The sequence below is a fragment of the Salvelinus alpinus genome, chromosome 21 (assembly GCF_045679555.1).
Source record: "Salvelinus alpinus chromosome 21, SLU_Salpinus.1, whole genome shotgun sequence".
In the NCBI taxonomy this organism is placed as follows: domain Eukaryota; kingdom Metazoa; phylum Chordata; class Actinopteri; order Salmoniformes; family Salmonidae; genus Salvelinus; species Salvelinus alpinus.
Genome location: NC_092106.1, coordinates 45,446,610 through 45,473,644, shown reverse-complemented (window position 1 = coordinate 45,473,644; position 27,035 = coordinate 45,446,610). Strand labels below are relative to the sequence as shown.

At 43.6% G+C, this 27,035-nt stretch overlaps 2 protein-coding genes across 2 annotated transcripts; both read left to right on the top strand.

Moving 5' to 3' along the window:
• Nucleotides 1-6,135: 6,135 nt before the first annotated feature.
• LOC139548516 (extracellular calcium-sensing receptor-like) lies at nucleotides 6,136-8,038 on the top strand. The gene is made up of 3 exons (XM_071358206.1): nucleotides 6,136-6,335; nucleotides 6,629-6,929; nucleotides 7,027-8,038. The coding sequence occupies exons 1-3, from the start codon at nucleotides 6,136-6,138 to the stop codon at nucleotides 7,951-7,953; spliced, it is 1,428 nt and encodes a 475-aa protein (XP_071214307.1). The 3' UTR covers nucleotides 7,954-8,038.
• Nucleotides 8,039-8,466: 428 nt separating this feature from the next.
• Nucleotides 8,467-25,259, top strand: LOC139548366 (extracellular calcium-sensing receptor-like). Its single transcript, XM_071358001.1, has 7 exons — nucleotides 8,467-8,541; nucleotides 21,196-21,439; nucleotides 21,733-22,033; nucleotides 22,131-22,919; nucleotides 23,260-23,487; nucleotides 23,720-23,843; nucleotides 23,975-25,259. Exons 2-7 carry the CDS (start codon nucleotides 21,222-21,224, stop codon nucleotides 24,889-24,891), a joined length of 2,577 nt encoding a protein of 858 aa, XP_071214102.1. The 5' UTR covers nucleotides 8,467-8,541; nucleotides 21,196-21,221; the 3' UTR covers nucleotides 24,892-25,259.
• The last annotated feature ends 1,776 nt before the right edge of the window (nucleotides 25,260-27,035 follow it).

Here is a 27,035-nt window from a genome sequence, read left to right as displayed (position 1 = left end):
CTGCCTGTTACTCAGGCCCAGAAGCCAGGATATGCATATAATTGGTAACAATGGATAGAAAACACGTTGACGTTTCTTAAACTGTTAAAATAATGTCTGAGACTATAAGAGAATTGATATGCCAGGCAAAAATCATGAGAAAATCCGACCAGAATATTATGTTTTGAGCTCCCAGGCTCCTATTATGGAAACCTATTGTTTCTATGTACATCCGTCTCCCAGATTGCAATTCCTATGGATACCACTAGCTTGAGGGCGAATATACACGGATGAGACTATAACTTTAGGTTACGACCGTAACCCCGGTTCTCTGATAGTACGAGTGAGGTATTTCACTTATGGGATATGCCCTCAGCGTATTCGTCAGAACCTTTTATTACACTACGCTAACCATGATTGGCTGAACGTTGAGACGTGTGTGTCAACGTCCCTATAAAGGACCCTATAAAGGTCACGCAGCGTTTCTGAGTCATTCAAAAAAAAGCAACACCTCTTCCTCGCTCATGTAAGGAGGATGGTCTGGTGGAATAGCACACTCATATTATCAGAGAACCGGGGTTATGTTCGTAACCTAAAGTTCTCTTTCAAGCATTTGTTTCGGTAGTTCACTTACGGGATATACTGACTCCCGTATTGCCGGACAAGCTTATCCCGACGACCGACCGCCCTGTGCGATATATCACACAAATTGACTTTGCCCCTCAGAAGATCCTACACGTAAAACAGTATGTGCCTGGGTCGGTGCAGTGACATTGAGCCTATAAAGCTTTGCAAATGTTTGAGGTGAAGCCAAACTCGCTGCTGAGAAAAGGCTTCTTTTTTGAAAAACAAACAAGTATTTGATGTTTTTTTTAGGAGACCAACTGAAGAAAATCAGTCTTTCGGCTCGCAAAAGAGACGGCGTGTGCCTATGAATTTTCCTTTCCTATTGAACATACTACTTTCCGTATGAAATATTATAGTTTATTTACATTTTAGAGTACCTGAGGATTAAATAAAAATGTCGTTTGACTTGTTTGGACGAAGTTTAGCGTTAGCTTTTTGGACTCCTTTGACTGCATGTTGAACAAGTGTATTACTGAAATCGATGGCGCCAACTAAACTGACTTTGGGATATAAAGAAGCATTTTATCGAACAAAACGACCATTCATGTTGTAGCTGGGACCCTTGGAATTGCGAACAGTGGACGATCTTCAAAGGTAAGTGATTTATTTAATTGCTATTTGTGATTTTGTGAAGCCTGTGCTGGTTGAAAAATATGTTGATGTGGGGCGCCTTCCTCAGACAATCGCACGGTATACTTTGCCGTAAAGCCTTTTTAAAATCTGACAACGCAGTTAGATTAACAAGAAATTAAGCTTTTAAATGATGTAAGACACTTGTATGTTCGATAATGTTTAACTTATTTTGGGTATGTGGGACGCTACCGTCCCACCTGGCCAACATCCGGTGAAATTGCAGAGCACCAAATTCAAAAACAGAAATATTCAAAATAAAAATTAATAAAACATACAAGTGTTATACATCGCCTTAAAGATTAACTTATTTTTAATCCAACCGCAGTGTCATATTTCAAAAAGGCTTTGACGGCGAAAGCATACCATGCGATTATCTGAGGACAGCGCCCAGCACACAAAACATTACAAACAGTATTAGAGTTACAAAATTCAGAAATAGCGATAAAATTTTGATAAAACTTTGATGATCTTCATATGGTTGCACTCACAAGACCCAGTTTTACAATAAATGTTCATTTTGTTCGATAAAGTCCCTCTTTATATCCAAAAACCTCAGTTTTGTTGGCACGTTTTGTTCAGTAATCCAATGGCTCAAAGGCAGTCACATCAGGCAGACGAAAAATCCAAATAGTATCAGTAAAGTCTGTAGAAACATGTCAAACGATGTTTATAATCAATCCTCAGGTTGTTTTTAGTCATAATAATCAATAATATTTCAACCGGACAATAGCTTCGTCAATATAAAACAAAACAAGAAATGTGCACCCTCTGTCGTGGGGACTTTCCACTATCCACTGACTCAGAGTGGTCTTACTCCCTCATTTTTCAGAATACTATTAAACCACCTTATCTCAAAACCTGAATATGAATATCTTTGCTGCAAATGTGCCATATGTCATTGCCTGTACACTTTACCGAAATTACACAAACCTTAAACACAACAAGGCAATTATCCAGGCAGACCAGTGGTTGCAGGAATAGGCTCAATGCTAGAGCCATTGTCGAACTTTGTAGACTCTTTTATTATGTGGTCCCGTGTAGCTCAGTTGGTAGAGCATGGCGCTTGCAACGCCAGGGTTGTGGGTTCATTCCCCACGGGGGGACCAGGATGAATATGTATGAACTTTCCAATTTGTAAGTCGCTCTGGATAAGAGCATCTGCTAAATGACTTAAATGTAAAATGTAAATGTATTAAAACTCATGTGCAAGCACTGCCAGCATATGTAAAAGACTCTATAGACTTCATAAACAAGATCTCACCAATAAAAGGTTTAAAAGAAGACTGTATTTTGGTCACATTAGATGTCGAGAGTCTATATACCAGCATTCCACATGTGGGGGGGCTGGCAGCACTAGCACACGATTTGTGAGACAGAGATAGTAATGAATATCCACCAACAAACTTAATTCTAGAGCTGGCTGAATATGTTTTGACGTATAACTATTTTAGGTTTGATGATGAATACTACCTCCAAATGATTGGAACTTCGATGCGCTCCACATCCGCTCCGAGCTATGCTAACCTTTATGTGGGTCTTTTTGAAGAACGTTTTGTTAATGATGAAAACGAAAATCAATTTTTGAATAAAGTCCTGAAGTGGTATCGATATATTGACGCCATTTTTTGCAGATGGGAAGTAACTGAAAAAGAGCTGTCAGATTTCATGGCACTACTCAATGACATTGACCGCAATCTCAAATTCACTATTGAATGTGACACTCAATGTGTTAATTACCTCGATATGTGGATTGAGAAATCAAATGTAACCCTGTTTACAACTCTGTATAGAAAAGAAACGGACAGAAATACTCTATTACAGGGTGACAGCTTCCACCCTGAGCCATTAAAAAGAGGACTTCCAAGAAGCCAGTTTTTCAGACTGCGCCGTATATGCCACTCCACAGAGGATTATCTAGATAAAGCAGCGGAGATGCGCATGAGGTTTCTAAGAAGAGGCTATTCTCCACAATGTGTAGATGAAGCTCTTAATTTGGCATGGGGGAAAACACGAGATGAACTGTTACAAAAAAGACCCGCTAAAGCTAAAGAACACTCTGTAATGTTCACAACCACATATACTTTGAATTCGCGAAATGTGGGAGGTGTGGTCAAGAAACACTGGCATATCTTATCATCGGACCCAGCTTTGCCGGCTGAATATAAAAATCCACCACTCATTGTGTATAGGAGAGGTCGCAATTTACGCGATAAATTGGTTCATGCCAACTGCCAGCCACAAAAGAAAATCAGCCAGACTCTTTTACGCCCTCTACCAAATGGTAGCTATAAATGCAGAGGATGCGCACAGTGCAACAATATGATGAAGTGTGAATATTTCTGCCACCCACACCCAGGGAAATGGTTCCAAATAAATTACATTATTACGTGTTCCATCACCCATGTTATTTATATTATTTAATGTCAATGTGGGCTCTGTTATGTCGGTAAAACCACCCGCTCTCTCAAACAGAGAATTAGTGAACATAAAAGTTCAATCAGGAGAAACGACAGGGATTATCCAGTCGCAGTACATTTTAATGACCTAAAGCATGACATTTCTGCCTTTAGATTTTGTGGCAAAGAGAAAGTTAAGATATCAGACAGGGGAGGTGACATTAATAATACTCTGAGTAAAAGAGAATGTTTTTGGATTTTCACCCTCCAGACATTATTTCCTAAAGGACTTAATGATGAAATGCCTATGTATGTTATGTTGTGAATTTGAACATGAATTATGTGCCTATTTAAGATTACTCTGATGTTTTTCGTACGATGTACCCAATGATTAATGAAAACTTGCTATGTCCTCATTGTGGTTTTACAGACGGGTTTAATACGTCTTATTTATACACTTTTGTAATATTTATGAAATGCATATTGGTATATTTGGTAGCACGCATTTGTTTTTCCTTTGCCTCCAACCCCGTTCTATGCGTGGAACGGATGTGGGTGGGGTAGGTCTACATAAGGGTGCTAATTTAAAAAATCCACCAAAGCTCAGACGAAGGCCGTAAGGCCGATAAGTAAGCTTATTAAAGATCAGTGATACTATCAAGAGCAGTGTGCGGTTTCCTTTTTCCTTCATCTTGTTCAACTGTTGCCATGCACCTGCAAAAAAGATTGCTTGGATGTGCGAGTGCCTTTTGAATTCAGAATACAAGCCTGAAACAATTTATAAAGACTGTTGACATCTAGTGAAAGCCATAGGAAGTGCAATTTGAGTCCTAAGTCATGAGATACTGTATAGGCATTTTATATAAAACTACAAACATAAAAAAATCCCATATCCTGGATGGATTTTTCTCAGGTTTTTGCTTGCCATATCAGTTCTGTTATACTCATAGACATTATTTCAACAGTTTCGGGAAACTTTAGAGTGTTTTCTATCCAACTCTACCAATTAAATGCATATCATAGCTTCTGGGCCTGAGTAACAGGCAGTTTACTTTGGGCATGCTTGTCATCCGGAGGTGAAAATAGTGCCCCCTACCCTAGTGAGGTTAATATTACGAATATTTATTTGAATTGCGCGCCCTCCAATTCCCCCGGAAGTTAGCGGCTTGTGTCCCGCTAGTGGAACAGTTAGCCCTAATTAACTCTAGGCAAGTCATTTAATAATAAAATCTTATTTACAAAGACGGCCTACCTCAGAACTGTGCGCCGCACAACGGGACTCCCAATCACAACCAGATGTGATATAGCCTGGAATCGAACCAGGGACTGTAGTGAGACCTCTTGCACTGTAATGCAGTGCCTTAGACTGCTGCTTCACTCGGGAGAAAAAAACAACTGCCAGAAGTGCAAACAACTGGCAAAGGTTGGCTACTTTGAAGAACCTCAAATATAAAATATATTGTTTAACACTCTTTTGGTTACTACATGATTCCATATGTGTTATTTCATAGTTTTGATGTCTTCAATATTATTCTAAAATGTAGGAAATAGTAAAAATAAACAAACAGCCTTGAATATGTAGTTGTGTCCAAACTTTTGACTGGTACTGTCTGTTGAAGTGTGTCAAATATGTTTGAAAACACTATGTTAAAAGCACTGTGTGGGCTTGTCCCTAGGATTACCAAAGACAAAGAGCTGGATTAGTGGTTCACCAATCAGGGCCTTGCAACAGTAACAAGCGGTGATGTGAATCAGTGGGTCACCAATCAGGGCCTTCTTTGCGACCATCAGGTTACGTCCCCGGGACAAACCGTGAGCTGGACAAAAACCTTGTCTATGATGAGATAAGGAGTTGGGATACTGACAGAGGCTGGGCTACGTTGCTAATATGAGCAAACAGTGGATAGATAAGTGCAGACTTCTGACATTGTGGAAATATAAATGTATATGCGTCATGATTTTCTAGATGTTTTTTTTGTGTGACAATTTCAACACACACGTAAAATAATAGAACAATTATTATTTATTTCAAACCCATACTTGTTCTATTGTTTTATGTATGTGTTTAAATTGTCATACAAAAAAACATGTGGAGGCATGACAGATAAATTTTTTAATCATTTTTTGTTTGAAATATAAAGTAATTATTCTATTGTTTTATGTACGAGTTTAAATTGTCAAACTAAAAAAAAAACTATGGAAAAAGCATGATGGATATGATGTGTTATATCCACAATGTCAGAAACCTGCACTTATCTATCCACTGCTTGCTCATATTAGCAACGTAGCCCAGCCTCTGTCACTATCCCACCTCCCTCTCTCATCCTGTACCCCGGGGAAACAATAAACACTAGAACCACATCCCACTCGTTGAGAGGGAGTGTATGGGCAGTTCCAGCGTCTTAGGGGGCACTTTCACCTCTATAAAAGAGGAACCCTTTTGTCTGCCCTCACAGACACAGCTGCCCTGCTGAAGGCTGGCATGGCACTGAGAACAGACATGGTTCTCCAGCTGCTGGTGGTGGTGATGAGGGGTATGGCTGCTCCAGCCACAGTCTGCTCTCTGCTGGGCCAACCCGCTCTGCCTCTCCTGTCTGCCGAGGGGGACATCAACATTGGGGCAGTGTTCCCTCTACATAGGAATGCCCTCTTCAAGGTCCATTCGTTCACCTCCAGACCAGAGAAAACACCCTGTATCAGGTAGGTGTTGAAAAAAACTGTCTTTGCGAACTTTTAGCTGTTTTGGAATATTTCTCATCAAGATAGATTTTTTTTGTCTCTCACTGAAATTAGGCACAGTGCTTAATAACACTATTGTAGATGATCTGTGCATTTATTTTTGGACAAAACAAGTATACAAATTGTTTCTGTTATACTAAACACTACTCAACTCATCTCGACTGAGTATATCAGTTTTGCTGGCATATGAGATTGTGGCACATGTGATTCCTGGCTTCAACTAACTTATTTTTTGGTTTGTTACCGCTGTCCAGTTTCAGCCAACGTGAGTTCCAGTTTGCACAAACCATGATCTTTGCCCTGGAGGAGATCAACAACAGCAGTGATCTGCTCCCAGGACTGTCTCTGGGTTACCAGGTCTATGACTCCTGTAGCTATGCCCCCCTGGCCATTCACTCAGCCCTGGCCCTGATGAACAGCCCTGGGCCTGAGGACAGCCTGGGAGACCCCTCCTCCTGCTCCAGATCTCCCGCCGTGTTGGGCATTGTAGGGGAGTCAAGCTCCACATCCACCATCGGAATATCATCCCTGGTCGGACCATTCAGCATCCCTGTGGTGAGACACCTTCTGGTTTGGGCTCTTTAGAGGAAGTATAATCAATGTCAGCTATGTATGAAAGATCAATTCAAATCTTCCCGTTTCTTCCACACAGATCAGCCACTTTGCCACCTGTGCTTGTCTGAGTAACAAAAAAAAGTTCCCCTCCTTCTTCAGAACCATCCCCAGTGACTTCTACCAGAGCAGAGCCCTGGCAAAGCTGGTCAAACACTTTGGATGGAACTGGGTGGGAGTGGTGAACAGCAACAATGACTATGGAAACAACGGCATGGCCACATTCCTGGAGGCAGCGTGGCATGAAGGAGTCTGTGTAGAGTACCAAGAGTCCATACACCGCACAGACCCCCGAGAGAAGCTCCTGGAAACCGTCAGGGTGATCAGGAAGGCCACAGCCAGGGTGGTGGTACTGTTCATGGGCTTGGGGGACATCGTCCCCCTGATGGATGAGATGGCCCTGGAGGGAGACCCAGGGCTGCAGTGGGTGGGCAGCGAGTCCTGGATCACAGCCAGACTGCTGGCGGAGAACAAGGCCTACGGCTTCCTGAGGGGGGCGGTGGGCTTTGCCATCAGGAATGCCAGGCTGGATGGTCTGGAGGGGTTCCTATACAAGGTGCACCCCTCCCAAGCGCCAGAAAACCTCCTGCTCAGGGAATTCTGGGAGACTGTGTTCCAGTGCTCCTTCGAGAGGGGCAGCAGCACGCTGTGCACAGGAACAGAGAGCTTAGCAAAGCTGAAGAACCAATACACGGACGTGTCAGAGCTGAGAATACCCAATAAAGTGTACACAGCTGTATATGCCATTGCACACGCTCTACACAACCTACTGACAGACTTAAAGAATGACACAGACAGCAGCAACAGACCAGTCTACACACCACAGCAGGTGAGCAAGCTCCAGAATCAACAAAACATAAATAACAAATTAAATGAATCATCTCTCTCTCTCTCTTTCTCTCTCGCTCTCTTGCTCTCTCGCTCTCTCTCTCTCTCGCTCTCTCTCTGTCTCTCTCCATGTTGTTGAGCAGGTGCTACAGTACCTGAAGGAGGTGAGGTTTAGAGTAAAGACAGGAGAGGAGATCTGGTTTGATGCTAACGGAGATGTGGTGGCGTGCTACGAGCTGGTGAACTGGCAGCAGGAGGAGAATGGGACCCTGCAGTTCCATGCTGTGGGGCTGTATGATTCCTCGATGCCACCTGAACAGCGCATTAGCTTCAACAAGGGAAAACTGGTCTGGGCAGGGGGCCAGGCAGAGGTAGGACTAAATACATGTTGACTATGTTGCAAAAGCATAACACTTGCAAACCTCAAACCACTACAAATGTAAAACATGCATTCTATAATGTTTACATAATCCACATAGTCTATCTCAATTGTCTTGTTTTGTATTGGTAATATAACTTCCACAAGTAGTGACATTAAATCATTTCTGCACGTTTATTTATATAAAATACACCAATATTCAGACGTGTTGTATTTCTCTACAGGCACCTGTTGCAGTGTGCAGTGAGAGCTGTCCCACAGGCACTCGTAAGGCTGTACAGAAAGGAAAGCCTGTATGCTGTTATGACTGTGTACCATGTGCGGAGGGAGAGATCAGTAATATCACAGGTAATATATAATGCATTTAGGGCTACCTGCAATACTTTCAAGCTCTGTCACTGCCCAAATAGATGTGGAAAAACACATGACACACTGATTCATGGAATGAATGACGTTCTAATCTCCTTACAGATTCTAACGGCTGCTATCGATGTGACTTGGAGTATTGGTCAAATGAAAAAAGGGACCGCTGTGTGTTGAAACCAGTTGAATTCCTCTCCTATGAAGAAATGATGGGCATAGTTCTGGTGTTTTTCTCCTTACTGGGGTCTGGTGTTACTACTCTGGTAGCTGTTGTGTTTTCAATTCATAAGGACACCCCCATCGTCAGGGCCAACAACTCTGAGCTGAGCTTCCTGCTGCTCTTCTCCTTGACTCTGTGTTTTATGTGTTCTCTTACTTTCATTGGCCGGCCCTCTGAGTGGTCCTGTACGCTGCGCCACACAGCGTTTGGCATCACCTTCGTCCTCTGCATCTCTTGTGTTCTGGGGAAAACAATAGTGGTGTTGATGGCCTTCAGGGCTACACTTCCAGCCAGTAATGTCATGAAATGGTTTGGTCCTCCACAGCAGAGACTCAGTGTTCTGGCTTTCACTCTCATACAGGTCCTGATCTGTGTTCTTTGGTTAACAGTCTCCCCTCCTTTCCCCTACAAGAACATGAAGACCTATAAGGAAAAGATCATTCTAGAGTGTGATGTGGGTTCAGCTATTGGTTTCTGGGCTGTGTTGGGGTATATAGGACTCCTGGCTCTCTTGTGCTTTGTGCTGGCTTTTCTGGCTCGAAAGCTGCCTGATAACTTCAATGAGGCCAAATTCATCACCTTCAGCATGCTCATATTCTGTGCAGTCTGGATCACCTTTATCCCAGCTTATGTCAGCTCTCCTGGGAAGTTCACTGTAGCTGTGGAGATCTTTGCTATTCTGGCCTCCAGTTTTGGTTTACTTTTCTGCATATTTGCTCCTAAATGTTTCATTATATTGCTGAGGCCAGAGCAAAACACCAAGAAAAATATGATAGGGAAGACATCCAATGACAAACGATATTAAAGAAACATATTTTAGGAAAGGCGTCAACCAAAGCCCTTCAGGATGAATACTGACCATTGACCTATTCAAAGTCTTTCTATAATAAACACAGACACATCATTTCAAAGTCAGTGATGGGTTAACCTCATCCCCAGGGTCAAATGATACCAAAAAATAGAGCCTGGAAACTCTGTGCAATGAAGTGGGACTTGAAAGGGGAAGGGTTCAAATCAAGACAGGAGAGAGAGATCCTGCTACAGTTTGACTTTGAAAACTGCAGAAAATCTCACAATGATCATATTACTTTTAGGACGCCCCAAATGATTCTGAGTTTTGGCATATACATTTTTTTATTATTTGCACCTTTCTTTTATCAGGTAAGGTAGTTCAGATCAAGTTCTCATTTACAACGGCGACCTGGCCAGGATTAAGCAAAGCAGCGCGACACAATCAACAACACAGTTACACATTGAATAAACAAACATGGAGTCAATAATACTATACAGTGTGTGCAAATGAGGTAGGATAAGGGAGGTAAGGCAATAAATAGGCCATAGTGGCGGAATAATTACAATATAGCAATTAAACACTGGAGTGATAGATGTGCAGATGATGAATGTGCAAGTAGAGATACTGGGGTGCAAAGGAGCAAAATATGAAGGTTACATGTGAGAACTAGGTGCATACTTTCTGATTTCCTGATCTCACTTCCTTGTTTAGCCTAATTCGTTTGTAGAGGGAAGGTTCTAAGGGTTATGTTGGACGGTGATGGACTGAGATATCAGCCAATGTAAATCCGCTCCTGCCATGGACTCCATTCCTGTCTCTTCATGAGACATTGCGAGAGACGGTTCGAAAGAGAAAGAGCCTCCTGGTGAACAAGATCTTTAATGGGTACCTAGATGTTCAATAAGTCCAATAAGTCCTGAACAAACATCCAACAGCACATTATGCCAAGCAGCCATATCTACATGGGTGTGGTCGCACATTATGAAAGTCATGACAATAATGAAGCAGAAAGAAAATCTCATTTTTTGACATAGCCGATGTTTCTCACTGCTCTACCCCAGCGGCCACTGACAGCCTGGTGTGCTTCCACAGGCCCCCTCAGTGACCCCCTCAGTGACTGCTGCTGTCCAGTCCAGGTCCAGATCAGGAGCCCACACACAAGCCCCTTACTGAGCCTCTGTCTCACAGGCCTGCTCTGGACAAGCATGGTCTACTATCTCATCAAAAACAACATTGACTTCTTAAACCTCTCCTCATAGGCCTGTGGGCCACAACCCAATGTGTGTCAATACACCAATGGGCATGTGGCATTCATACCACCATCAACACAAAGCAAGGTCTCAGTGAAATGTGTTATAATTAATATATGTCTGTACTGCATGTATGGTGTAATGTATTGGCTTCCCGTCATGTAATATTACAGTGGTTGTCATAAGCAATTCAGCTGTCTAATATATCTGGATCTCCAGTCTTACTTGAATTATCACAATGCTAGAGAAAGACACAAATAAAATAAAGAACTAGAATGGTAATTTTCTATGAATTGTGTGACTTGCTTCAGCTGGCCAAATGTATTTGTATGTAGTAGTAGAAACAAAAGTAATAGTAAATCAAATCAAATCAAATGTTATTAGTCACATGAGCTGAATACAACTGGTCTGGACCTTACAGTGAAATGTTTACTTACGAGCCCATAACCAACAATGCAGTTTAAAGAAATACAGATAAGAATAAGAAATAAAATTAACAAGTAAAATTAACAAACAACAAAAAATACAGCTAAGAATAAGAAATAACAGTAACAAGTAATTAAAGAGCAGCAGTAAAATAACAATACTGAGACTATATACAGGGGGGTACAGGTACAGAGTCAATGTGTGGGGACACCCGTTAGTTGAGCTAATATGTACATGCAGGTAGAGTTATTAAAGTGACTATGCAGAGATGATGACAACATCGGTGTAAAATAGGGTTATCTTATGGAGACAGCCAAAGAACACTTTTGGAACTCTATTTTTTCCTGGGAGTGGTAGTAGTAGTAGTGGTAGTAGTAGTGGTAGCAGTACTAGTGGTAGTAGGCCTAGTGGTAGTATGCTTAGCGGTAGTAGTTGTGGAAGTAGGCCTAGTTGTAGTAGGCCTAGCGGTAGTAGTTGTTGTAGTAGGCCTAGAGGTAGTCGTAGTTGTGGTTGTGGTAGTAGGCCTAGTGGTAGTAGTGGTGGTAATAGTAGTGGTAGTGGTAGAAGTAGTAGTGGTAGTAGTAGTAGTAGTAGCGGAAGTGGTAATAGTGGTAGTGGAAGTAGTGGTAGTAGTGGTAGTAGTCCTAGCGGTAGTGGTAGTAGTTGTGGTAGTAGTAATAGTAGAGGTAGTGGTAGTAGTTGTAGTGGTAGTAGTAGAACTAGTGGTAGTAGGCCTAATGGTGGTAGTATTTATAGTGGTGGTAGTAGGCCTAGTGGTAGTAGACATTTACATTTACATTTAAGTCATTTAGCAGACGCTCTTATCCAGAGCGACTTACAAGTTGGTGCATTCACCTTATGATATCCAGTGGAACAACCACTTTACAATAGTGCATCTAACTCTTTTAAGGGGGGGGGGGGGTTAGAAGGATTACTTTATCCTATCCTAGGTATTCCTTAAAGAGGTGCGGTTTCAGGTGTTTCCGGAAGGTGGTGATTGACTCCGCTGACCTGGCGTCATGGGGGAGTTTGTTCCACCATTGGGGTGCCAGAGCAGCGAACAGTTTTGACTGTGCTGAGCGGGAGCTGTACTTCCTCAGAGGTAGGGAGGCGAGCAGGCCAGAGGTGGATGAACGCAGTGCCCTTGTTTGGGTGTAGGGCCTGATCAGAGCCTGAAGGTACGGAGGTGCCGTTCCCCTCACAGCTCCGTAGGCAAGCACCATGGTCTTGTAGCGGATGCGAGCTTCAACTGGAAGCCAGTGGAGAGAGCGGAGGAGCGGGGTGACGTGAGAGAACTTGGGAAGGTTGAACACCAGACGGGCTGCGGCGTTCTGGATGAGTTGTAGGGGTTTAATGGCACAGGCAGGGAGCCCAGCCAACAGCGAGTTGCAGTAATCCAGACGGGAGATGACAAGTGCCTGGATTAGGACCTGCGCCGCTTCCTGTGTGAGGCAGGGTCGTACTCTGCGAATGTTGTAGAGCATGAACCTACAGGAACGGGTCACCGCCTTGATGTTAGTTGAGAACGACAGGGTGTTGTCCAGGATCACGCCAAGGTTCTTAGCACTCTGGGAGGAGGACACAATGGAGTTGTCAACCGTGATGGCGAGATCATGGAACGGGCAGTCCTTCCCCGGGAGGAAGAGCAGCTCCGTCTTGCCGAGGTTCAGCTTGAGGTGGTGATCCGTCATCCACACTGATATGTCTGCCAGACATGCAGAGATGCGATTCGCCACCTGGTTATCAGAAGGGGGAAAGGAGAAGATTAATTGTGTGTCGTCTGCATAGCAATGATAGGAGAGACCATGTGAGGATATGACAGAGCCAAGTGACTTGGTGTATAGCGAGAATAGGAGAGGGCCTAGAACAGAGCCCTGGGGGACACCAGTGGTGAGAGCATGTGGTGCGGAGACAGATTCTCGCCACGCCACCTGGTAGGAGCGACCTGTCAGGTAGGACGCAATCCAAGCGTGGGCCGCGCCGGAGATGCCAAACTCGGAGAGGGTGGAGAGGAGGATCTGATGGTTCACAGTATCAAAGGCAGCCGATAGGTCTAGAAGGATGAGAGCAGAGGAGAGAGAGTTAGCTTTAGCAGTGCGGAGCGCCTCCGTGACACAGAGAAGAGCAGTCTCAGTTGAATGACTAGTCTTGAAACCTGACTGATTTGGATCAAGAAGGTCATTCTGAGAGAGATAGCAGGAGAGCTGGCCAAGGACGGCACGTTCAAGAGTTTTGGAGAGAAAATAAAGAAGGAATACTGGTCTGTAGTTGTTGACATCGGAGGGATCGAGTGTAGGTTTTTTCAGAAGGGGTGCAACTCTCGCTCTCTTGAAGGCGGAAGGGACGTAGCCAGCGGTCAAGGATGAGTTGATGAGCGAGGTGAGGTAAGGGAGAAGGTCTCCGGAAATGGTCTGGAGAAGAGAGGAGGGGATAGGGTCAAGCGGGCAGGTTGTTGGGCGGCCGGCCGTCACAAGACGCGAGATTTCATCTGGAGAGAGAGGGGAGAAAGAGGTCAAAGCACAGGGTAGGGCAGTGTGAGCAGAACCAGCGGTGTTGTTTGACTTAGCAAACGAGGATCGGATGTCGTCGACCTTCTTTTCAAAATGGTTGACGAAGTCATCCGCAGAGAGGGAGGGGGGGGGGGGGGAGGAGGATTCAGGAGGAAGGAGAAGGTGGCAAAGAGCTTCCTAGGGTTAGAGGCAGATGCTTGGAATTTAGAGTGGTAGAAAGTGGCTTTAGCAGCAGAGACAGAAGAGGAGAATGTAGAGAGGAGGGAGTGAAAGGATGCCAGGTCCGCAGGGAGGCGAGTTTTCCTCCATTTCCGCTCGGCTGCCCGGAGCCCTGTTCTGTGAGCTCGCAATGAGTCGTCGAGCCACGGAGCAGGAGGGGAGGACCGAGCCGGCCTGGAGGATAGGGGACATAGAGAGTTAAAGGATGCAGAAAGGGAGGAGAGGAGGGTTGAGGAGGCAGAATCAGGAGATAGGTTGGAGAAGGTTTGAGCAGAGGGAAGAGATGATATGATGGAAGAGGAGAGAGTAGCGGGGGAGAGAGAGCGAAGGTTGGGACGGCGCGATACCATCCGAGTAGGGGCAGTGTGGGAAGTGTTGGATGAGAGCGAGAGGGAAAAGGATACAAGGTAGTGGTCGGAGACTTGGAGGGGGGTTGCAATGAGATTAGTGGAAGAACAGCATCTAGTAAAGATGAGGTCAAGCGTATTGCCTGCCTTGTGAGTAGGGGGGGAAGGTGAGAGGGTGAGGTCAAAAGAGGAGAGGAGTGGAAAGAAGGAGGCAGAGAGGAATGAGTCAAAGGTAGACGTGGGGAGGTTAAAGTCACCCAGAACTGTGATAGTAGCAGTAGTGGTAGTAGTAATTGTGGTAGTAGGCCTCGTGGTAGTAGACCTAGTGGTTGTAGACCTAGTGGTATCAGGCCTAGTGTTAGTAGTAGTTGTGGTAGTAGACCTAGTTTAGAGGGCCTAATGGTGGTAGTGGTATTATTGTCGGTAGTAGTGGTTGTAGACATATTAGTAGTAGTGTTAGTATGCCTAATGTTAGTAGTATTAGTAGTAGTGGAAGTAGTGGTAGTAGGCCTAGTGGTAGTTGTAGTAGTAGTTGTGGTGGTAGTGGTAGTAGACCTAGTGGTATTAGTGGTAGTTGTGGAAGTAGGTATACCGGTAGTGGTGATAGTATTACTAGTGGTTGTAGTGGTCGTATTACTAGTGGTAGTGGTAGTAGTGGTCGTATTACTAGTGGTAGTGGTAGTAGTAGTAGTGGTAGTGGTAGTAGGCCAAGTTGTAGCAGTTGTAGTGGTAGTAGGCCTAGTGGTAGTAGTAGTGGTAGTATTACTAGTAGTAGCGGTAGTAGGAGTGGTAGTAGTAGTGATAATGGTAGTAGAACTAGTGGTAGTAGTAGTATTGGTTGTTGGCCTAGTTGTAGCAGATGTAGTGGTAGTAGGCCTATTGGTAGTAGTAGTGGTGGTAGTAGTACCTAGTGGTAGTGGTAGTAGTTGTGGTAGTAGGCCTAGCGGTAGTGGTAGTAGTTGTGGTAGTAGGCCTAGCTGTTGTAGGTCTACTGGTAGTGGTAGTTTTGGTAGTAGGTCTAGTTGTAGTAGGCCTAGTGGTAGTGGTAGTAGGCCTAGTGGTAGTAGGCCTATTGGTAGTAGTCATAGTGGTAGAGGGCCTAATGGTGGTAGTAGACCTAGTGGTAGTAGTAGTAGTGGTAGTAGTAGTAGTAGTGGTAGTAGTAGTGGTGGTAGTAGGCCTAGTGGTAGTAGACCTAGTTGTAGTAGTAGTAGTAGTTGTAGTAGTAGTAGTAGTAGTAGGCCTGGTGGTTTAAGTAGTAGTTGTGGTTGTAGGCTTAGTAGTAGTGGTAGTAGTTGTGGTAATAAGCCTAGTGGTATTAGTAGTATTAGTGGTAGTGGTAGTATTTGTAGTGGAAGTAGGCATAGTGGTAGTAGTGTTAGTAGTAGTAGTGGTAGTAGTAGGCCTAGTGGTAGTAGTAGTTGTAGTGGTAATAGGCCTAGTGGTATTAGTAGTAGTTGTGGTAGTATGCCTAGTGGTAGTAGTTGTGGTAGTAGGCCTAAGGGCAGTAGTAGAGGTTGTGGTAGTAGGCCTAGTGGTATTAGTAGTAGTAGTAGTGGTAGTAGTTGTAGTGGGCCTAGTGATATTAGTAGTAGTCGTGGTAGTAGTCCTAGTGGTAGTAGGCCGAGTGGGAGTGGTAGTAGTGGTAGTAGGCCTAGTGGTAGTCGGCCTAGTGGATGTAGTAGTAGTGGTAGTAGACCTAGTAGCTGTAGTAGTAGTGGTAGAAGGCCTAGTGGTAGTAGGCATAATGGTGGTAGTGGTATTAGTGGTGGTAGTAGACCTAGTGGTAGTAGTCCTAGTGGTAGTAGCCCTAGTGGTAGTAGGCCTAGTGGTAGTAGTCCTAGTGGTAGTAGGCCTAGTGGTAGTAGTCCTAGTGGTAGTAGCAGTGGTAGTAGTCCTAGTGGTAGTAGGCCACTAGGGTGAGGGTGAGGAAGTGTATTTCACTGAGAATGGGGACGTGACAGCCAAGTATGACATTGTCAACTGGCAGCCGAAGGAGGATGGCAGTGTGGAGTGAGTTACTGTTGGTATCTATGATGCCTCGCTACCTGCAGACAGACAACATACTATCAACAACAGCTCCTTGGTATGGACACAGGATTTTGTAAATGCATGCTAGGTGTTGTAGGCTGTCATTTGTAACAGTATACAGAGTAGTTGATTGTGTCACATTGGTCACTAATGGAAACTACCCACGCTTCATTGCAGGTGCCTGTGGATATAAGACTCCTGCCTCTCTTGTGCTTTATGCTGGCTTTTCTGGCTCGAAAGCTGCCTGATAACTTCAATGAGGCCAAATTCATCACCTTCAGCATGCTCATATTCTGTGCAGTCTGGATCACCTTTATCCCAGCTTATGTCAGCTCTCCTGGGAAGTTCACTGTAGCTGTGGAGATCTTTGCTATTCTGGCCTCCAGTTTTGGTTTACTTTTCTGCATATTTGCTCCTAAATGTTTCATTATATTGCTGAGGCCAGAGCAAAACAACAAGAAACATATAATGGGGAAGCCATCTGTCATGACGTTGGCAGTGGGGGTAGGTTTATGACAGTCATAAATACCTCTTTCCCCCCTCCCCCGTTCCTCTTCCCTACTGATGTGACATAAGAAAACCCCTTGGTTAACATAGAGATTCTGGGGACATCAGAAGGTGGGGGGGAATGAACTATATTCTGGTAATCCGACCAACTGAACATATGCGGTGGTACTTAAGGTATATTATGTCAGTTCGGTTGCCCTTTGAGACATTCTCATCAATGATAGAATGACATAAACTCTACTGTGGAAAGTCTAAACGTCAGAGGTATCGGATTCACATGGAATTGTTGTTTAATTCAAATGTTTGAATATGAGATTATTTGTGAAGAGATTAAATGTAATTGTAGCTTCCAAATGAGAGATCTGGGTTTTCATAAATTTGGCTTCTGCTCAACCAGGGGCCCGCCCCTGTGAAGAGACATGGGTTATAAACTTTTCAGACACACCCCTCTCCCTCCACTATATAAATCCATTGACGAAAAGATAACTTTCTGTTCCGGGCACACCAGGATGACGATCCTGTGTCAGAATGGTTCAGATAATAGCTACAGAACTAAGCCAACATCAGCATGGACTTTGATTGTGAATGGTATGAACTTTGAACTCGTATTCACTACAGAAGTGATATCTCCTAACCGTTGAGTTAGCAACAGCTAAACGCAGGTTAGGAAGGACAGTCTGAGTATCCCGTCTACTATACACAACGTTACTCCAAAGTATCCCGTGACAACCAGAGACATTCTCCAAAGGACAGAGGACTCGGGTTGGCGATACGGCCTTCCATCTACCACCAACCTACTGAAGCGCAGCTCAGAGTAAATATGTATTGCATTTTCCTTTTCAAATGGGCGGTAATTTAGAATGCATCAGATACTGTATTTACGATAGCACAGCTCGCCTATGTTCCAGTCTCCGGCTCTTTCACTAAGGCTCAGCCCCTTCCCTTTGTGTAACAGGCTGTCATATCTATTCCGCCCGCTAGGGACGTTTTTCTGTATGACGTAATTTGTGATCAAGTTATGATTTAATTGTGTATGTGTGTTTCTGTGTGATTAGTTAGGTATTTAGTAAATAAATAATTAAACCCAATTTTGTATTGCTGATTCAACTTGTTAGCCAGGATTCTTGCAGATAATCAAGGACTTACAACTTTCAGATGAGACTGAATAAAATGACGATTAATGTGACTGCTATTTAGTAAAATATTACTAAATCTTTAAGAGTTTATTCGGAAGATAACAGCTCTATAAATATTATTTCGTGGTGTCCCTCTCTGGTTAATTAATATTTACATGATTAGTTCAATCAGGTAATATTAATTACGGAGAAATTATTTTATAGAATAGCATGTCATAGCAATTAATCTGGCATAGTCAAAGACACGACACATCCGATGATGTACGTTATAACATAACATTATAACATTATATCATATAACATTATAACTTTTAAACATATTTTAGAAAATGCCTCCTATCTGAGACAGTATATGATAAATGTTCTGTAAAGAACGTTTCCACATTAATAAAGAATATAAATCACTTGTGTGTTTTTAGTGCTGTGTACATTTAAATACATCACATTCAACAAGAGTATTGATTATTACCTTTTGTCAAATAAAATATTTTCAAACATGAACAGGCTTTCTCATGATGTTAATGTGTAAACAAAATCACAGGGAAGGAAGACAAACAGACAGACAGGCAGATAAACAGACAGACATGCAGAGAGACAGGCAGACAAACAGACAGACAGGCAGACAAACAGACAGACAGGCAGACAAACAGACAGACAGGCAGACAAACAGACAGACATGCAGAGAGACAGTAGGATGACTCTCTACAGGTACAGAGGAGCTGCTGCTAATGCCACAGAGCTCAAAATAGTCATCAACAAGTTTTGAAAAGAAAAACAGAACATTCTGCTCCATCGCACTCCATTGTATAGAGCCAGGATGCCAAGTATAGTTGAAGTCGGAAGACCTCCACAAGTCTGGTTCATCCTTGGGAGCAATTTCCAAACGCCTGAAGGTACCAAAAACAATAGTTCAAACAATAGTTCGCAAGTATAAACACTGTGGGGCCTTGCGGCCGTAATTCCGCTGAGGAAGAAGACGCGTTCTGTCTCCTAGAGATGAACGTACTTATGTGCGAATCCCAGAATCAATCCCAGAACAACAGCAACGGACCTTGTGAAGATGCTGGAGGAAACAGGTACAAAAGTATCTATACTCACAGTAAAACGAGTCCTCTATCGACATAACCTGAAAGGCCGCTCAGCAAAGAAGAAGCAACTGCTCCAAAACCACCATAAAAAAGCCAGACTACGGTTTGCAACTGCACATGGGACAAAGATTGTACTTTTTGGACAAATGTCCTCTGGTCTGATGAAACAGAAATAGAACTGTTTGGCCATAATGACCATTGTTATGTTTGGAGGAAAAAAGGGGACGCTTGCAAGCCGAAGAACACCATCCCAACAGTGAAGCACGGGGGTGGCAGCATCATGTTGTGGGGGTGCTTTGCTGCGGGAGGTACTGATGCACTTCACAAAATAGATGGCATCATGAGGACGAAAAATTATGTGGATATATTGAAGCAACATCTCAAGACATAAGTCAGGAAGTTAAAGCTTGGTCGCAAATGGGAATGTATTGAAAGAAATATAAGCTGAATAAATCATTCTCTGCTATTATTCTGACATTTCACATTCAGAAAAAAAGTGGTGATCCTAACTGACCTAAGACAGTGAATTTTTACTAGTATTAAATGTCAGGAATTGTGAAAAACTGAGTTTAAATGTATTTGGCTGAGGTTTATGTAAACTTCCGACTTCACCTGTACCTTACCAATCAAAAGTTTGGACACACCTACTCATTTAAGGGTTTTAATTTATTTTTACTATTTTCTACATTGTAGAATAATAGTGAAGACATCAAAACTATGAAATAACACACTTAGAATCATGTAGTGACCAAAAAAGTGTTAAACAAATCAAAATATATTGTATATTTGTGATTCTTCAAAATAGCCACTCTTTGCCTTGATGACAGCTTTGCATACTGTTGGTATTCTCTCAACCAGCTTCATGAAGTAGTCACCTGGAATGCATTTGAATTAACAGGTGTGCCTTGTTAAAATGTATTTGTGGAATGTATTTCCTTCTTTATGCATTTGAGACAATCAGTTATATTGTGACAAGGTAGGGGTGGAATACAGACAATAGCCCTATTTGGTAAAAGACCAAGTCCATATTATGACAAGAACAGCTCAAATAAGGAAAGAGAAACAACAGTCCATCATTACTTTAAGACATGAAGGTCAGTCAATACGGAACATTTGCAAAAACCATCAAGCGCTATGATGAAACTGGCTCTCATGAGGACCGCCACAGGAAAGAAATTAATTACTTAAAAATCATACAATGTGATTTTCTGGATTTTTGTTTTAGATTCCGTCTCTCGCAGTTGAAGTGTACCTATGATAAAAATTACAGACCTCTACATGCTTTGTATGTAGGAAAACCTGCAAAATCAGCAGTGTTTCAAATACTTGTTCTCCCCACTGCAGTTGTGTCCAAACTTTTGACTGGTACTGTCTGTTGAAGTGTGTCAAATATGTTTGAAAACACTATGTTAAAAGCACTGTGTGGACTTGTCCCTAGGATTACCAAAGACAAAGAGCTGGATCAGTGGTTCACCAATCAGGGCCTTGCAACAGTAACAAGCGGTGATGTGAATCCGTGGGTCACCAATCAGGGCCTTCTTTGCGACCATCAGGTTACGTCCCCGGGACAAACCGTGAGCTGGACAAAAACCTTGTCTATGATGAGATAAGGAGTTGGGATACTGACAGGCTGGGCTACGTTGCTAATATGAGCAAACAGTGGATAGATAAGTGCAGACTTCTGACATTGTGGAAATATAAATGTATATGCGTCATGCTTTACCTGATGTTTTTTTTTTGTGTGACAATTTCAACACACACGTAAAATAATAGTACAATTATTATTTATTTTAATCCCATACTTGTTCTATTGTTTTATGTACGAGTTTAAATTGTCAAACTAAAAAAAAACTTTGGAAAAGCATGACGGATATGATGTTTTATATCCACAATGTCAGAAGCCTGCACTTATCTATCCACTGCTTGCTCATATTAGCAGCATAGCCCAGCCTCTGTCACTATCTCACCTCCCTCTCTCATCCTGTACCCCGGGGAAACAATAAACACTAGAACCACATCCCACTATTTGAGAGGGAGTGTATGGGCAGTTCCAGCGTCTTAGGGGGCACTTTCACCTCTATAAAAGAGGAACCCTTTTGTCTGCCCTCACAGACACAGCTGCCCTGCTGAAGGCTGGCATGGCACTGAGAACAGACGTGGTTCTACAGCTGCTGATGGTGGTGATGAGGGGTATAGCTGCTCCAGCCACAATCTGCTCTCTGCTGGGCCAACCCGCTCTGCCTCTCCTGTCTGCCGAGGGGGACATCAACATTGGGGCAGTGTTCCCTCTACATAGGAATGCCCTCTTCAAGGTCCATTCGTTCACCTCCAGACCAGAGAAAACACCCTGTATCAGGTAGGTGTTGAAAAAAACTGTCTTTGGGAACGTTTAGCAGTTTGGGAATATTTCTCATCAAGATAGATTTTTTTTGTCTCTCACTGAAATTAGGCACAATGCTTAATAACACTATTGTAGATGATCTGTGCATTTATTTTTGGACAAAACAAGTATACAAATTGTTTCTGTTATACTAAACACTACTCAACTCATCTCGACCGAGTATATCAGTTTTGCTGGCATATGTGATTGTGGCATATGCGATTCCTGGCTTCAACTAACTTATTATAATTTTTTTTACCGCTGTCCAGTTTCAACCCACGTGAGTTCCAGTTTGCACAGACCCTGATCTTTGCCCTGGAGGAGATCAACAACAGCAGTGATCTTCTCCCAGGACTGTCTCTGGGTTACCAGGTCTATGACTCCTGTGGCTCTGCCCCCCTTGCCATCCACTCAGCCCTGGCCCTGATGAACAGCCCTGGGCCTGAGGACAGCCTGGGAGACCCCTCCTCCTGCTCCAGATCTCCCGCCATGTTGGGTATTGTAGGGGAGTCAATCTCCACATCCACCATCGGAATATCATCCCTGGTCGGACCATTCAGCATCCCTGTGGTGAGACACCTTCTGGTTTGGGCTCTTTAGAGGTAGTATAATCAATATCAGCTATGTATGAAAGATCAATTCAAATCTTCCCGTTTCTTCCACACAGATCAGCCACTTTGCCACCTGTGCTTGTCTGAGTAACAGAAAAAAGTTCCCCTCCTTCTTCAGAACCATCCCCAGTGACTTCTACCAGAGCAGAGCCCTGGCAAAGCTGGTCAAACACTTTGGATGGAACTGGGTGGGAGTGGTGAACAGCAACAATGACTATGGAAACAACGGCATGGCCACATTCCTGGAGGCAGCGTGGCATGAAGGAGTCTGTGTAGAGTACCAAGAGGCCATCCACCGCACAGACCCCCGAGAGAAGCTCCTGGAAACCGTTAGGGTGATCAGGAAGGCCACAGCCAGGGTGGTGGTGCTGTTCCTGGGCTTGGGGGACCTCCTCCCCCTGCTGAATGAGTTGGCTCTGGAGGGAGACACAGGGCTGCAGTGGGTGGGCAGCGAGGCCTGGATCACAGCCAGAGTGCTGACGGAGAACAAGGCCTACGGCTTCCTGAGGGGGGCGGTGGGCTTTGCCATCAGGAATGCCAGGCTGGATGGTCTGGAGGGGTTCCTATACAAGGTGCACCCCTCCCAGGCGCCAGACAACACCCTGCTCAGGGAGTTCTGGGAGACTGTGTTCCAGTGCTCCTTCGAGGGGGGCAGCAGCACGCTGTGCACAGGAACAGAGAGCTTAGCAAAGCTGAAGAACCAATACACGGACGTGTCAGAGCTGAGAATATCCAATAAAGTGTACACAGCTGTATATGCCATTGCACACGCTCTACACAACCTACTGACAGACTTAAAGAATGACACAGACAGCGGCAACAGACCAGTCTACACACCACAGCAGGTGAGCAAGCTCCAGATTCAACAAAACATGAATAACATATCATATGAATCATCCCACTCTGTCTGTTTCTCGGTGTCTCTCTCGGTGTCTCTCTGTGTCTCTCTGTCTCTCTCTGTCTCTCTTTGTGTCTCTCTCTGTCTCTCTGTCTCTCTGTCTCTATCTGTCTCTCTCTGTCTATGTCTCTGTGTGTCTCTGTGTGTCTCTCGGTGTCTCTGTGCCTCTCTCTCTCTCTCAATGTCTCTCTCTCAATCTCTCTCACTCTCTCTCTCTCTCTCTCTCTCGCTCTCTCGCTCTCTCGCTCTCTCGCTCTCTCTCTGTCTCTCTCCATGTTGTTGAGCAGGTGCTACAGTACCTGAAGGAGGTGAGGTTTAGAGTAAAGACAGGAGAGGAGATCTGGTTTGATGCTAACGGAGATGTGGTGGCATGCTACGACCTAGTGAACTGGCAGCAGGATGAGAATGGGACCCTGCAGTTCCATGCTGTGGGGCTGTATGATTCCTCGATGCCACCTGAACAGCGCATTACCTTCAACAAGGGAAAACTGGTCTGGGCAGGGGGCCAGGCAGAGGTAGGACTAAATACATGTTGACTATGTTGCAAAAGCATAACACATGCAAACCTCAAACCACTACAAATGTAAAACATGCATTCTATAATGTTTACATAATCCACAAAGTCTATCTCAATTGTCTTGTTTTGTATTGGTAATATAACTTCCACAAGTAGTGACATTAAATCATTTCTGCACGTTTATTTATATAAAATGCACCATTATTCAGACGTGTTGTATTTCTCTACAGGCACCTGCAGCAGTGTGCAGTGAGAGCTGTCCCACAGGCACTCGTAAGGCTGTACAGAAAGGAAAGCCTGTATGCTGTTATGACTGTGTACCATGTGCGGAGGGAGAGATCAGTAATATCACAGGTAATATATAATGCATTTAGGGCTACCTGCAATACTTTCAAGCTCTGTCACTGCCCAACAAGACTAATAGATGTGGAAAAACACATGACACAGTGATTCATAGAATGAATGACGTTCTAATCTCCTTACAGATTCTAACGGCTGCTATCGATGTGACTTGGAGTATTGGTCAAATGAAAAAAGGGACCGCTGTGTGTTGAAACCAGTTGAATTCCTCTCCTATGAAGAAATGATGGGCATAGTTCTGGTGTTTTTCTCCTTACTGGGGTCTGGTGTTACTACTCTGGTAGCTGTTGTGTTTTCAATTCATAAGGACACCCCCATCGTCAGGGCCAACAACTCTGAGCTGAGCTTCCTGCTGCTCTTCTCCTTGACTCTGTGTTTTATGTGTTCTCTTACTTTCATTGGCCGGCCCTCTGAGTGGTCCTGTATGCTGCGTCACACAGCGTTTGGGATCACCTTCGTCCTCTGCATCTCTTGTATTCTGGGGAAAACAATAGTGGTGTTGATGGCCTTCAGAGCTACACTTCCAGCCAGTAATGTCATGAAATGGTTCGGTCCTCCACAGCAGAGACTCAGTGTTCTGGCTTTCACTCTCATACAGGTCCTGATCTGTGTTCTTTGGTTAACAGTCTCCCCTCCTTTCCCCTACAAGAACATGAAGACCTATAAGGAAAAGATCATTCTAGAGTGTGATGTGGGTTCAGCTATTGGTTTCTGGGCTGTGTTGGGGTATATAGGACTCCTGGCTCTCTTGTGCTTTGTGCTGGCTTTTCTGGCTCGAAAGCTGCCTGATAACTTCAATGAGGCCAAATTCATCACCTTCAGCATGCTCATATTCTGTGCAGTCTGGATCACCTTTATCCCAGCTTATGTCAGCTCTCCTGGGAAGTTCACTGTAGCTGTGGAGATCTTTGCTATTCTGGCCTCCAGTTTTGGTTTACTTTTCTGCATATTTGCTCCTAAATGTTTCATTATATTGCTGAGGCCAGAGCAAAACACCAAGAAACATATGATGGTGAAGACATCCAATGACAAACGATATTAAAGAAACATATTTTGGGAAAGGCGTCAACCAAAGCCCTTCAGGATGAATACTGACCATTGACCTATTCAAAGTCTTTCTATAATAAACACAGACACATCATTTCAAAGTCAGTGATGGGTTAACCTCATCCCCAGGCTCAATTGATACCAAAAAAATCTCATATGATCATATTACTTTTAGGAAGCCCCAACTGATTCTGAGTTTTGGCATATATCATTTTTTATTATTTTCACCTTTATTTTATCAGGTAGCTAGTTGAGATCAAGTTCTCATTTACAACTGTGACCTGGCCAAGATAAAGCAAAGCAGTGCGACACAAACAACAACACAGAGTTACACATGGAATAAACAAACATGGAGTCAATAATACTATACAGTGTGTGCAAATGAGGTAGGATAAGGGAGGTAAGGCAATAAATAGGCCATAGTGGCAAAATAATTACAATATAGCAATTAAACACTGGAGTGATAGATGTGCAGATGATGCATGTGGAAGTAGAGATACTGAGGTGCAAAGTAGCAAATATGAAGGTTACATGTGAGAACTAGATGCATACTTTCTGATTTCCCGAACTCACTTCCTTGTTTAGCATAAATCATTTGTAAAGGGCAGGTTCAAAGGGTTATGTTGGATGGTGATGGACTGAGATATCAACCAATGTAAATCCGCTCCTGCCATCGGCTCCATTCCTGTCTCTTCATGAGACATTGTGAGAGACGGTTCGAAAGAGAAAGAGCCTCCTGGTGAACAAGATCTTTAATGGGTACATAGATTTTCAATAAGTCCAATAAGTCCTGAACACACATCCAACAGCACATCATGCCAAGCAGCCATATCTACATGGGTGTGGTCGCACATTATGAGAGTCATGACAATAATGAAGCAGAAAGAAAATCTCATTTTTTGACATAGCCGATGTTTCTCACTGCTCTACCCCAGCGGCCACTGACAGCCTGGTGTGCTTCCACAGGCCCCCTCAGTGACCCCCTCAGTGACTGCTGCTGTCCAGTCCAGGTCCAGATCAGGAGCCCACACACAAGCCCCTTACTGAGCCTCTGTCTCACAGGCCTGCTCTGGACAAGCATGGTCTACTATCTCATCAAAAACGACATTGACTTCTTAAATCTCTCCTCATAGGCCTGTGGGCCACAACCCAATGTGTGTCAATACACCAATGGGCATGTGGCGTTCATACCACCATCAACACAAAGCAAGGTCTCAGTGAAATGTGTTATAATGAATATATGTCTGTACTGCATGTATGGTGTAATGTATTGGCTACCCTTCATGTAATATTACATTGGTTGTCATAAGCAATTCAGCTGTCTAATATATCTGGATCTCCAGTCTTACTTGAATTATCACAATGCTAGAGAAAGACACAAATAAATAAAAACACTAGAATGGTCATTTTCTATGAATTGTGTGACTTGTGTGACTTGTGTATCTGTATGTAGTAGTAGTAACAATAGTAATAGTAAATCAAATCAAATCAAATGTTGTTAGTCACATGAGCTGAATACAACTGGTCTGGACCTTACAGTGAAAGGCGTACTTACGAGCCCCTAACCAACAATACAGTTTAAAGAAATACAGATAAGAATAAGAAATTAAATGAACAAGTAGTTAAAGAGCAGCAGTAAAATAACAATAGTGAGACTATATACAGCAGTGTACAGGTACAGAGTCAATGTGCGGGGGCACCGGTTAGTTGAGCTAATATGTACATGCAGGTAGAGTTATTAAAGTGACTATGCATAGATGATGACAACAGACAGTAGCAGCAGTGTAAAATAGGGTTATCTTATGGAGATAGTCAAAGAACACTTTTGGAACTCAATTTTTTCCTGGGAGGGGTAGGAGTAGTAGTAGTAGTAGTAGTAGTAGTAGTATTAGTAGTAGTAGTAGTGGTAGTGGTAGTGGTAGTGGTAGTAGTAGTAGTGGTAGCAGTACTAGTGGTAGTATGCCTAGTATTAGTAGTAGTGGTAGTAGGTCTAGTGGTAGTATGCTTAGCGGTAGTAGCTGTGGAAGAAGGCCTAGTTGTAGTAGGCCTAGCGGTAGCAGTTGTGGTAGTAGGCCTAGAGGTAGTAGTGGTGGTAATAGTAGTGGTGGTGGTAGAAGTAGTAGTGGTAGTAGTAGTAGT

Excerpts from the sequence above, each read along its gene's own strand:
- LOC139548366 (XM_071358001.1), top strand. The coding sequence starts at position 21,222 with ATGGCACTGAGAACAGACGTGGTTCTACAGCTGCTGATGGTGGTGATG. Across the intron at positions 21,440-21,732 it reads GAGAAAACACCCTGTATCAG|TTTCAACCCACGTGAGTTCC; the intron begins GTAGGTGTTGAA and ends ACCGCTGTCCAG. Across the intron at positions 22,034-22,130 it reads GACCATTCAGCATCCCTGTG|ATCAGCCACTTTGCCACCTG; the intron begins GTGAGACACCTT and ends TCTTCCACACAG.
- LOC139548516 (XM_071358206.1), top strand. The coding sequence starts at position 6,136 with ATGGTTCTCCAGCTGCTGGTGGTGGTGATGAGGGGTATGGCTGCTCCA. Across the intron at positions 6,336-6,628 it reads GAGAAAACACCCTGTATCAG|TTTCAGCCAACGTGAGTTCC; the intron begins GTAGGTGTTGAA and ends ACCGCTGTCCAG. Across the intron at positions 6,930-7,026 it reads GACCATTCAGCATCCCTGTG|ATCAGCCACTTTGCCACCTG; the intron begins GTGAGACACCTT and ends TCTTCCACACAG.